This window comes from Gastrolobium bilobum, unplaced genomic scaffold, assembly GCF_033153095.1.
Source record: "Gastrolobium bilobum isolate Gb01-03AN ecotype WA unplaced genomic scaffold, APGP_CSIRO_Gbil_v1 utg43904, whole genome shotgun sequence".
In the NCBI taxonomy this organism is placed as follows: Eukaryota; Viridiplantae; Streptophyta; class Magnoliopsida; order Fabales; family Fabaceae; genus Gastrolobium; species Gastrolobium bilobum.
In genome coordinates, this window is record NW_026900021.1 from 42667 (window position 1) to 56627 (window position 13961).

The window sequence follows — 13961 nt, forward strand, 5'->3', positions numbered from 1 at the left end:
CTAGTGTTTATCTAACTATATTTCTGCATTGTCCAGGAAAACATACTTGATATTATGTCAACTAAACCAAATTATGCAAATATATGCAAGCTGATGTCATTACCTTGGCTTTATCGCTTAACTTATAGGCCAAAAAACCAGCCCATTGTTCTCGAGTCATACCTTCAGGATAGTTTTCAAAGTTTTGCTCATAACTTGCATTTTTGTTATAATAATAATTGAATAACCTCCACCTATTGTCCTTCCATTTCTTTCCCATATTTGCCATACATTATTCATAGTGGTCATGATGATGGAGCTGAAACTTTTTCTGTAGTACGAAAAATATAAAAAATCAATTCACTATGATTTAAGCATAGTAAATGAAATTCAGAGAGCATTTATACCTGAATGGTTATCTCCCAAGCATTTTTCTTATACGAGGGATGTACATTAGGCCACCTATCATAAGATATTGGAAATACATTAGTGTTACATGCAAGATGTCCTAAAAATCCATTCAATAGTGAACCGTCATAAGCAACATGCTGATTCTCTTCATTCCATGGCACCACCACTTTCTTGTGATCAGCAAGTACCAAAACATCCCTGACACGCAATTTTTCCTCAGTAGTCCTTCCTTGATCATCTTTAACAAATAATGTTCATGTGATTTTTGTTAGTGGAATTATAATATATGACATAGTGCTACATAAAAAAGGTTAATAATGTAATATATATGTCAAATTGTGTACCCATAACATCAACCACCCAATATTTGTTGCACGCCCTCTTGGCCTTGTAGGGAGATGGTATTTCATTTTGTTGTTAGGAACCACTAGAAACTTGAGCTTCTTGGCCTTCTATTTCATGTGGCTGTTGTTCCACCTTTTGAATACCATTTTCTCGGCTCTCATTGAGCTGTACATTTTGTGTTTCGTGGGCAGGTGTTGTAGAGCTTGTTGAAGCTTTTCTTGCAGCGAATCTCCTTGTACGTGCCATTTCACCTAAACCATTTGTCCAAAATAACATCGCATCATATATTGAAGTATTTAAAAATCATCCAATTACAATATGTGCTGCAAAAAGTTCATAGTATTTTAGCATTAAGAAATTTAATTGCAAATATTAAGTCTTAAGCAAAAACAACATACAAACAAAACACACGTCCTAAAGAAAAGTAGACACAACACACCATACAAAATACAATCCTCAAAAAATACATGACACAACCCTATATAAAGAGACATAACCTAATCTCTAAACAAAAAATTCATATGTCCATAGCTTCATCTTCATTGTGATTATCTATCAAATTTGAAGTGTCATCATCTTTGGCAAGTCTTGATAATTGTAGAGCTATTGTGTCATCAACTAAAATTTGATCCAAGTTTTGTGATGGAAATAGGTCAGTGGTTGTCATGATATCTTCGCCCATATCATACAAATCTCGAGGCTTTACATGGACAGGTATGCTCCAACCCTTTTCTTTCTCATCATCAACATAAAAAACCATTTGACCTTCAGAAGCTTTAATATAGGGCTCATCATCCTCTTTCTCACCAGTATGTATCAATTTTGAAAAGTTAATTTGGGTAAAACCCAATTTATCTTTTTTATGCCCTCTATGAGTAGTGGTATCAGCCCATTGACATTTAAACAAAGGCACGGTGAACAAGCCATTGCAGTTAATCTCAATAATGTCAACGATTCTCCCATAGTAAGGAACTCCTCCACATATCATTTGGACATCTCTACTACTTGAATAACTTCTTGTGTCAAACGTTCCAAAAACCCCATGATTTTGTGTTTTTAAGTTGTTGTCTCGATCCAATGTTCGGAATTTGAAGCCGTTTACATTATATGCACTGAACCTTCTTGCTTCATAAATAGGACCTTTAGCAAGGGAAAACATAATCCATTTGTCTGATTCTCTAATATTTTCAATATCTAAAGGAATCTACAACACAAATAAGTAAAATGTTAGCACCGAGGAATTTAACTCAAAAAGGATAAATATTCTCGACCTTTATGGTGCAATAAAATACCCACACATTTGGAGAACCAAGCAACAAACTCTCTATGAACCCGTATATCTATCTCAGCTTGACTTCGATTAGTTCTTCTTAGTTTCCTCTTCACGTCTCTCCGAAACTCCCTAAAAAAAATTACTTAAATTAGAACATGAAAAACAATAACTCACGTAAAGAAATCATTCAGAATTACTTACTAGACATAGCATTCAACAAGTGGACAATTTGTCAGCACATGTCTATGAGCCTGTAACCTCTCCATTGATGTAAGATTGAAATATGATGATGCACCGATTGGCTTTCCTACCCGGGGAAACAATTCATCCACTCGTGATTTGGCTTGCGCATCATTAGGTACATCATCTACCCGCCCGGGTCGATTCCATCGAGTCTCAATATCATCTATGTACCTCGAACAAAAAGTTAGAATTTCTTGCATTATGTAACCTTGTGCTATAGACCCTTCTGGTCGAGCTCTATTACGCACATATGATTTCAATTGTCCTAAGCATCTCTCAATAGGATACATCCATCGATAGTGCACAGGACCTCCAAGCTTAGCTTCCTCAACAAGATGAACAATCACATGAACCATGACCGTGAAGAATGACGGAGGAAATAACATTTCCATGTGGCATAGCGTGAGCACAACTTGACTTTGTAGTAAATCCAAATTTGCAACATTCAACACATTATCACACAACTATTTGAAGAATGAACACAACTCAATTAAAACACTTGAAACATTATCAGGCAACGCTACTCGTGTGGCCAATGGTAGTAACTGCTCAGTCAATATGCGATTATCATGACTTTTCAGCATTCCATTCAACCGCATAGAATCGACATTAATGCACCTAGAAATGTTGCTTGCATAACCATCTGGTACACTAATATTTCGCAATGTTGTTAGAAACATCTTCTTGCCTTGATTAGTCATTGCATAGATTGCTAAAGGATATTTTCCATTCTCATCTGGCCAAAGGTCATGCTTACAACCCATGCTTTTAAGATCTTTTCGAGCATTCAAATGATCTTTTGACTTAGAGGCATCATTAAGCAATGTGTAAATGATATTGTCACACACGTTTTTCTCAATGTGCATCATGTCAAGATTGTGACGCAATAAATTAGGCCTCAGATATGGAAGTTAAAAAAGAATGCTTTTCTTTTTCCATTGCTGGGTGTTTCCCTGTGCATCACGGTCACTAGCACGTCCTTTTTTCTTCTCCTACTAACATCGGGTGTCCGACCGAAGATGACATTAATATTTGCAACTTGTTCAAGTATTTCACACCCAGACAACAACTTTGGAGGATTACGCAGATCTTGCTTTCCATTAAATCGAACCTTGTTCAACCTAAATCTATGTCTTTGGTCAAGAAAGCGTCGATGACCCATAAAACACCATTTTTTACTATGATAAAGGCGGCAAGGTTCAAAATCAACGTTGCAAGAAGAGCAAGCTAGGCCAGTGTATGTGTTCCAGCCAAATAGATTTCCTAAGCCAGGAAAATCACTAATCGTCCACATCAATGCTGCATGTAATTTGAACATCTCCCTTGTAAAAGCATCATAAGTATCTACACCATCTTGCCACAATTCTTTCAACTCTTTGATCAAAGGTTGTAAAAACACATCAATGTCATTACCTGACATTCTTTTACCAGGTTTGATGGTTGAAATGATAAAAGACATTGACTTCATACATAACCATGGAGGGCTGTTGTAAGGAATTAGAATGATTGGCCAAATACTATAACTAGCACTCATATTACCAAAAGGATTAAAACCATCAGTGGCTAAACCGAGTCGCACATTTTGTGGGTCTGAAGCAAATGATGTGTGCAACTCATCAAACTTCTTCCATGCTTCAGAGTCTCTAGGATGTCTCATCAAGCCATCATTGTTACCATTCGTCGCATGCCATCTCATATCTTCAGCAGTCTTTGTTGATAAAAATAATCTTTGCAAACGCGGTTTAAGGGGAAAGTATCGAACAACTTTTGCAGCCACGTTACGCTTCTTTTTTCCCTGCTGAGAACATGTACGATCATTGTGTTTAACAGGTGGTTTCCATCTAGATTCATGACAAACCTTGCAGCTTTGTCTATTTTCATCATCCACTCCCCAGTACAACATACAATTTTTTGGACAAGCGTGTATCTTCTGGTAGTCCAATCCTAACTTGGTAATAATCTTCTTTGCCTCATAGAATGAAGATGGAATCTTTGCATGTTCAAACGCATCGTGCAGTAGCTCCAATATCATAATTATGGACTTGTCAGTCATCCCACATAAGCACTTAATATGATACAACTTCATAATGAATGAAAGCTTTGAATATTTATGACACCCTTCATACAATGGTTGTTCCCCATCTCTTGCTAATTTAAAAAAGTCTTTATCTCTATTTACTTCATCATTTGCAAAACAATTTGTTCCCCAGTCTTGTGCAATGTTTTCCTCTGACTGAAATTGTACTTCATTGTCACATTGCCTATTTATGCCAAATGCATCATTGATCATGTTTGGATAGAGTGTTTTTCACCGAAAAGCAAGGCAAGAAAGAATTCACCGACCTTGTGTTTGGATAGAGTGTTTTTCAAAATCACATAAACCAAAAGAAAGACTGAAATCACAAGATCTCACAAATATGTATTTCACAAGATACACGATATACATTTTTGGGGTTAGGGTTGGGGTATTACCGTAACGTAGGTAAGCCTTCTGCGAATGGGGATTGAGAAATCACTGTAACGTAACCACCTTTCTGCAAGCCCAAATGAAAAGAAAGCATAAAGGCAAACACCTCTTTGTCATTACAGAAAGAAAAACTAGTTCTTGGAGAGCAAATCTTTTTACCTCTTAGAGAGCTCTTCGAAGCACCACCGGTGACCTTAGCAACGAGCAAGCCAAGTTCGGCCTCGAGGACCTTCAGCAAACGTTAGGACAAAATCAAAGAGACAGAGAAGGAACGTACTTGGTGGAAAATTAGAGAGACAAAAAAACTTTAGGGCAATTTACTTGAAACAATTTTTCGGTGGGAGGGAAACTAGTCCGCCAAATGAAACTGAAAGAAAAATGTTTCAATAAGATGTAAATATTTCAACTGGATCTCGAAGTCTAAAGTTGGATCGGTAGTTGACACATAGTTTCTCAATCAAGATGGTGCAGGGTTCGATTCCGGTAAAAAGGTTCATGTAATTTTTTAATTTTCTTTATTCATGTAATATTTTATTACATAATTTAAATAATAAACAATATAATTTAATTTGTTATAGCCTCTATTATTTAAATAGAAACATACTAAAAAATAATGGAAAATATTTATTATAATATATATTTAATTATTTCCTTTATTAATATAGATTTTTCAGATTGATTTTTGAGTTTAAATCACAAATCATATTTTTATTTTCTTTTTGTCATTAATAATAATTTTTTAGATTTTTTTAATTCAAACCATAAATCAAATCTTTATTTTATTTTTTTTATATTGAAATTTACAAATTTTTATTTAAATTTTGTATGGTATGATATATGATATTATGATAAAGTATCGTATCGTATGATACAAACTCTTTTTTGATACACCTCACGATATGTATCATTGCGCTTGTGAATCGTATCGTGTCGTATGAATTGTATCGTGTATCATAAGATACTGATAACTATAGTCCTAAGCTCCTAGCCCCATTATTCTGCTAATATATATTATTCATGAGTTAGATTTATAAACTCTAATGCATATCAACAAAGATTTACATATATTATATAAAATTAATCTACCAATGATTTAAATATTCTAATGCGTATTAACAAAGATTCACCCCATCTAGGTAACTATAAACTCGTTTGGATGGAATTTTCTTCTCCAACAGCTTTTTTTTTTCAAAAAACAAAATCAATATTCTCGTTGTAAACTAGTGCTTGGATGTCTATTTTTTTTTTAAAAAAAAAGAGAAGTCACAAAAAAAGCAAAAGTCAAAAAGCAATTTTTTTTTCAACTCCAAATTTATCCGAACCCAACCAATCTCACCTCCTCTGCTGCCGCCACCGCCACAACCTCATTGTCACGGTTACCATCCCACCATCACATCATTATAACCATCGTCACTACCACCCCTCCACCACCTATGCGACATCATTGTTGCCACCACTCCCACCCCCTACGTCATCGGCCTCGCCACTTCGACATCCAAATGATAAATAACTCTAAACCATATGTTAAATTGTAATGAAAATAATTTTTTCAAATTAATTTAATAAAATAAAACATAGTAACTATATAATAAAAGAAAATAAACTTACAATTTCATAACACGAGATAATTATGTTGTGTCCATTATCAATTATATAAATATGAAATGAGAAAAATATGGTAAAAATATGAAATAGATATATAATTACTATTTAAACATGAACATTAAATATTTATGTTCTTTCAAAAAAAATAGAATATAACCGCCTCCACAACCGCCTCTATGTGAATACATATAAAACCATACAAACCGCCTCCAAAACCGCATCTGATTTCAAGATATGGAGGCGGTTTGAAACATCTGCCTCAGTATAGATATATTTTTGAGGCGAATATTGCAAACGCCTCTGAAACCGCCTCCAATTGAGCTAATTGGAGGCGGTTATTTTTAAACCGCCTCAGATTTGATACAATTTTCAGGCGGTCTATATATACGCCGTCAAAACCGCCTCTATTAGTTATTTGGAGGCGGTTTAGTGTAAATTGCCTCAGAAAACCCATCGGCATTTACAATTTTTCTTGCAGTGACGTCATTATCCATTACCAAGTTGATTACTTAATCCTTTTAAAAATATTGCATGTATGTAATTACAATCAAACTGCTATCTACACTAAATAATCTCATAGAATAAATATGTGAGTATCTAAGTCACGGATCTACAACATGTGGTCCAGACATAATCCTGATACAGTAATACAACTCAAATCCAAATAATACATAGTCAATCAATGTGGCATGGGCAGCCCCCAAATAAGGCAACAAAGCCCAACAGAGTCTCAGCTCAAACATCAACATAAGGACAGTAAACATAAACGACATCCAATCATATCATCATAGCAGATATACAACAGTCAACTCAGCTCCGGTCTCCTGCCGCCCGAGGTCTCAACCCCAGAGTTACCTGAACCTGAAATATGTGCCCCAAACGTAGGGTGAGATCTCTAAACAGAAATCTCAGTAAGACAAGGGGTCCTCAAGGATTTCTCCACCCCCAAACTCACTTACATGTGCAATATTAGATCAAAAGAAGGAATATAATATAAGTTCCAAAATCAGTGCAATGCAGCAGAATAATCATGCCATGTGTGTCAACTATTCTACTGGCCAGAGAAATGCAGGATATACATATGTCTATTACCTACATTTAATGCAAGTCACTACTTACACCCACCCATAGAATCACCCTATGGCATGTCTCATATATACACATGCTTACCGTCTAGGTGGAACAACACATGCATATTATAAGCACTTATACATAACAGCTCAACAGCATTTCAAAATCAATACATGAAAACACATCATGCATATAAACCATCCCCCCATAGGATATGGTGGAACCAACAATGGCTAAACCGAGGACACGAAAACTTACCTCTAAGCAATTAATCCAATCCAAGGTCCACACTATCTTAAAGTCCACAACAGCAGAATCACAATCTGATTTAGACCAGCAATATCATCAATAATCATACTCTACAAGCATATGACATAAAGACCACGCTTTCCTTTACGTTTCATGTCTTTAGGCTTCGCACAAAGCCATAAGCCCTTAATCCCATTGATTCTGACTTAGATTAATTATTACAGAGATTCACTTAACCAATTATGGGTCCATAAACCTATAATACAGTTCTGTCTGAACAAAACCGTCATTGTCTCGAAATTCCCAGAATATCCAGATATTTGTCGGAGAAATATCCGGATATCCATATCCGGATATCATATCCAGATATCTCCAACCCCATATCCGGATCGAATATTTACAACCCCATATCTGGATATCAATATCTGGATATCATATCTGGATATTTTGCAACAGAATGCAGTTCTGCATTTTCGTGAAGATATCACTCAAAGGTTCAACTTTTAACCCATTAGGACGTCCAAGCATGCATTTTTATTCACTTTTAGGTTGGTTACTTATTTAACTCACTAACATGCCAAGACTCAACCTTTAAACAACTAAAAGTCATGAGCAAGGTGATGGTGCTTACCCAAAGGCTCAAAACAGCAAGCACAAGGGCTCTTGGAGCTCACAAGTCAGCTCCAAGGTCCTGACCTCCAAAGGAAACGAAATTGACAAGCAAGCAAGGTCCCTTCTTACCAAAGATGACTTCTTGAAGCTCAAAATACCACCACAATGGTTCCCTCAACTCTCACCATGATGTCAGCCCCAAGACCTCACCAAGACAGTGGATGGAATCAGAAATGGGACACTCCTCTCCTTCACAATGCTAACCCACACCCAACCAAATGTTTAGATGAAGAAAATAAAAGGAAAGGTGAAGACTTGGGAAGTTTTCAAGCACAAATGACCAAGGGAGAAGGTGGCAGCAGCTAAGGTTCAACAACACTCACGTAGAGCACAAAAATTATGACCTAGGATCATGTGTCAAGGCTTTATATAAGCCACTTAAGTTTTAATCGCACTGTATTAGCACTAATAGCTACGCTTAGCATTTTAATCCCAAACTTAGAATTCTGAACCTAGCATTTTTTCTAAGATTTTTCATATTTTTATTTTATTTTTCGCAGCACTTTTTCGGTACGCACTTTTACTTAGCCAGTATCAGTTCTGACACCTGTTCTCATCATTTTAACTTGAAGCTTGTTATGCTAGTCCTATATATTATTCTAGCGACATATACATACTTTTCATAATTTTTCGAGATACTTCATCGGTACGCATTTATTAATCACTTACTATAATTATTTAATCCTTCTCATAATTATTAGGGTCAATTACGGAATTATCTCATTAATTTCATAATTAATTAATTAAATTCCTAAATTAACGGTGCAGGTTCTTACATTCACCCCAGCTTTTAAGAATTTTGTCCGCACAATTAGAAACATACATGTCCCGAAACTCGGGGTATTGCCGGAGAAGCTCTTCCTCTCGCTCCCAAGTACACTCCTCAGGAGTTCTTCCCGTCCACTGCACTTTGAACATCGAAATGATCTTGCTCCTAAGCTTCTTCTCGCCAAGATCGAGAATCTTAAGTGGTCCGACGGGAGTCTTTAAGTTCTTCCGAACCTCCATATCATCCGATTGCACCACGTGCGAAGGATCCGCAATGTACTTCCGAAGCTTAGACACGTGAAACATGTCGTGGATGTTGGCCAAGTTCGGAGACAAGGCAAGATGGTAGGCAACAGGTCCTACTCTACCAAGGATCCGGTAGGTCCCTATGAATCTCGAGCTCAGCTTCCTCACTCCGAGGCCCGGACCAACACCAGTGATAGGTGAAAGTCTCACAAACACGTGTTCACTCTCACTGAACTCCAGTGGACGATGCTTAACAACATAATAGATCTTCTGATGATTCTGTGCCTGCTTCATCTTTTCTCTGATCAACTGGATCTGCTGGGTGGTATCTTGGATGAAATCCAAGCCAAACAACTCCTTATCTCCATCCTCCGACCAACAGGTAGGAGTCCGACACCTCCTACCATACAGTGCCTCGTAGGGAGCCATGCCCAGGCTAGCATGAAAGCTGTTGTTGTACGAAAACTCAACCAATGGCAGGTACCTATCCTATGCTGAACCCTGCTCCAAAGTGCAAGCCCTCAACATGTCCTCCAATGTCTGGATGGTCCACTTAGTCTGTCCGTCAGTCTGAGGATGATAGGTTATACTCAATCTCAACTGAGTACCAAAAGCTCCCTGCAGCGCCTCCCAGAACCGAGATGTGAACTTCTAGTCCCTATCACTGATGATACTCTCGGGCACCCCGTGAAGTCTCACGATCTCGCAAAAATACAGCTTGGCCAATTGCTCAGTAGTGAAGCTCACTTTCACCGGAAAAATGGGCAGACTTACTCAATCTGTCCACAATGGCCCAGATAGAGTCCCAACCAGCCTGAGTCTTCGGCAAACCCACCACGAAGTCCATGGAAATGCTCTCCCATTTCCATTCCGGAATCTCTAGAGGTTGAAGCTTACCAGACGGTCTCTGTTTCTATGTCTTCACCTTTTGACAAATTAAACATTTGGACATGTAAACAACAATATCCTTCTATATGCTCGGACACCAGTAATTTCTCTTCAAGTCCTAGTACATCTTTGTAGCACCAAGGTGGACAGTAAACTGGCCCTTATGAGCCTCTGTCATCACCTCCTCAGTGAAAGGACCTCGAGAAACTACAATCCTCTTCTGGAAAGTCAGCAATTCGTCCTCATTCCAAGACACATCGTCCTGGTTCTTCACATAATCTAGGCACTCCCTTTGCACTTGCGCCTCTTTAATCTTTTCTAGGAGCTCCTTCTCAACTTGCACAATTTCCATTTCGAGAAGTGAACCCCCAAACAAAGAGGTCACCATCAGATCTCGAAACTGCTCAATAATATCATAGTCACCCATCGTCAAACTGGATAGACTCACGAATTTCCGACTCAAAGCATCAGCTACCACATTGGCCTTTCCAGGATGGTACTTCAACTCAAAGTCGTAGTCCTTCAGATACTCCATCCATCTCCTCTTTCTCGAGTTCAGCTCCTTCTGATCAAACAGATACTTCAAACTCTTGTGATCACTGAACACGGAAAACTTCATGCCATAGAGATGATGCCTCCAAATCTTGAAAGCAAAAACAATAGCAGCCAACTCCAAATCATGAGTCGGGTAGTTCTCCTCATGAGGCTTCAAATGCCTCAAAGCATAGGCAATCACTTTGCCCAACTGCATCAACACACAACCCAGCCCTTTTTCGGAGGCGTCCGTGTAAAGCTCAACCTCCTCAACAGGATCAGGAAGGACCAACACAGGTGCAGTCGTCAGTCTTTCCTTCAACTCCTGAAAGCATTCCTCACACTCGTGAGTCCACACAAACGGAGTCTCCTTTCGGGTAAGGTGGCTCAATGGTAGAACCAACATGGAGAATCCCTTGATGAACCTCTGGTAGTAACCAGCCAAACCCAAGAAGCTCATCACTTCAGTAACCGTCTTGGGCCTCTCCCAATCTAACACGGCCTCAATCTTGTTCGGGTCAACTACAACTCCCTCTGCATAAATCACATGCCTAAGAAACTTTACAGACTTGAGCCAAAACTCACATTTCGAAAGCTTAGCATAAAACTTTTTCTCCTTTAGCACTTGCAACACAGTCCTCAAGTGCTCTGCATGCTCCTCCTCCGTCTTGGAGTAAATCAAAATATCGTCAATAAAGACGATTATAAACTGATCCATATATAGCTGGAAAATCCTGTTCATGTAATCCATGAACACTGCGGGTGCATTGGTGAGTCTAAACGGGATCACCAAATACTCATAGTGACCGTACCTCGAGCGAAACATTGTCTTAGGGACATCCTCCGGCCTAACTCGAATCTGATGATATGCGGACCAGAGATCAATCTTCGAATATACACAAGCACCCTTAAGTTTATCCAACAGATCATCAATACGAGGAATGAGATACTTGTTCTTGATTGTCACCTTGTTCAGTTGCCTGTAATCGGTGCACAATCGCATAGTCCTGTCTATCTTTTTCACAAAGATGACTGGTGCTCCCCATGAAGACACGCTCGGTAGAATAAAGTCTTTCGCCGAAAGATCCTCAATGTGCTTCTTCAGCTCTGCCAACTCTGGTGGCGACATCCGATATGGAGCTAATGAAATAGGCCCCACACCAAGCAACAAATCTATGGAGAACTCTATCTCCCACTGTGGCGAAAACTCAAAAATCTCCTCAGGAAACACCTCGAGGAATTCCTTCACCACAGGAATGCCAGTGATATCCTCATGTGTCCCACTCACCAAACCTCCCAACATGACATAACCAAATGCCCCTGCTCTCAAGGCTCTCCTAGCTTGCACCACTGAAATGTAAGGCGAGGAACTGGCTGTGAAATCACACGGAGACATCACCACTCGCTTAGCACAACAGTCAATCATCACACAATTCTTGGACAACCAATCCATGCCAAGGATAATTTCCAAGTTAGCCATCGACAATCCTATCAGATCCACCGAAAATCACGGCCATCCCACTGAAACACGACATCTCGATGAACAGTGGAGGTATCACACTTTTCTCCGGTGGCAGTAGTCACCCGCAACGGTGGTGAAAGCACAGCAATGGGCAACTCTAGCCCCACAGCAATCGGGGTGGCAATGAAAGAATGTGTAGCCCCGAAATCAAACAAGACATCAACATCAGATCCACCAATGGAAACAGTACCTATGACAAGGTTAGGAGCTCGGTCCAACTGCTGCCGATCCAAGGTGTACACAGGACCGGTGGCAGGTGGCACCGCAGGTGCCGTTGTAGGTGGAAGGGGAACCATCTGAAGTGCAACTGCCTGAACCGCTGCAGCTCTCACGGTAGATGACAGACAATCCCTGGAATAATGGTCCACCTGACCACACTGAAAGAAGATCAACTGGTCGGTAGCACACGGCCCCACATGAAACTTCCTACATCCCGAGCATCTGGGAGTAGGAGGTCTAGCTGAACTCCCCTGAGTCGAAGTCCTCTTGAACTAACTAGGCGCCTGCCTAGCAGCCAACTGCTTTCCCTTTCCCTTACCAGCAAACTTCTTGTCCTTCCAGGAAGTGGAACTATCCGTTCCCTTAACCTCAGCAACTTGGGCCCTCTTGGCCTTGCTCACGATACAGACATCCTTGATGTCCCTACACTGTTGTACCACTGTACCAAAGTCTCTCGATGCAGCTTGTTGAGTGGTTTGCTGTTGGTGGAAAAATATATATTCTGATGGAGAATGTTCCTCTATTCTAAATTAGCAAGAGAAAACAGATTTGTTCCCTTACTTCCAACCCAAGTGTGCAAGTGCACCATCAAGTAATAATGGGTGTATTACTGCCCAGATTATCGTTCCCACGAGGATAGAACTCTAAATAATGCCTTAAACTATTTTATAAAGAATGAAAATGAGAAGAAAAGTTAGTGATTGAACTGTCTGGTCAAACGTTCCCTACTTCCTTGACAACGTTCCTCAAGAACAGTAAGTTCAGCCTGATGGTAAACAACTCCTCGTGTCGATATATATGTGATCCTTCTTGATGAGAGAAGGCACGACCATAGTCATTGGAGGTTGATAGATACAATAGTTGAATAGATTAAAAGTAACTTAGTAATAACTATACTCAAGAGACAACAAGGTGGATGGTTTTAAAATAGTTTTAACACAAGAAACGGATTTACTGCTCCATTCTTAAATAGTTATTTTCTCTATTCAAGACTTAGCACTTTTTGGCTTTGTCCCAGTTTCTTAACTGCCAACTCTGATTCATCAGCTCATGGACTAGATGGCTCACAATTTTTCATATTCCTATGGCTCCCTTGACTCCAACAGATACTTGGTACAGAACCTTAAAATGGACGAAGTGGCCCCTTATTCCTAAGGTAACCAATAGTGTCGTTGCCAAAACACTACCTTCCCCCACTAGCTAAGCTGTCTGAAATCCCTTCCTTAAGGAAGTTCCTTTCTCAGTATGTGTTTAATTTTCATTGATACACAATGAATATAGCTTACTTAGCCAGAGAAATACAAAAAGCTTCAGTACAAGAGTTTTGAAAACAATTCTTTAAGAAATTTGCAGCTTATCCGTTCTACAGGTAGTTTAGCCCATGGCTGTTACTTTTAACATAATTATTCTAAACTGAAGTCCCATAGACCCGAGATTCAGTTCAGAGATAACGAGTGGAAAGGAAAGAA

The 13961-nt window shown here is 39.1% G+C and overlaps 1 protein-coding gene across 1 annotated transcript; it reads right to left on the bottom strand.

Moving 5' to 3' along the window:
• Positions 1-3149: 3149 nt before the first annotated feature.
• On the bottom strand, positions 3150-4541 carry LOC133294890 (uncharacterized). The gene has a single exon (XM_061493646.1). The coding sequence runs from the start codon at positions 4539-4541 to the stop codon at positions 3150-3152; it is 1392 nt and encodes a 463-aa protein (XP_061349630.1).
• Between the last annotated feature and the right edge of the window lie 9420 nt (positions 4542-13961).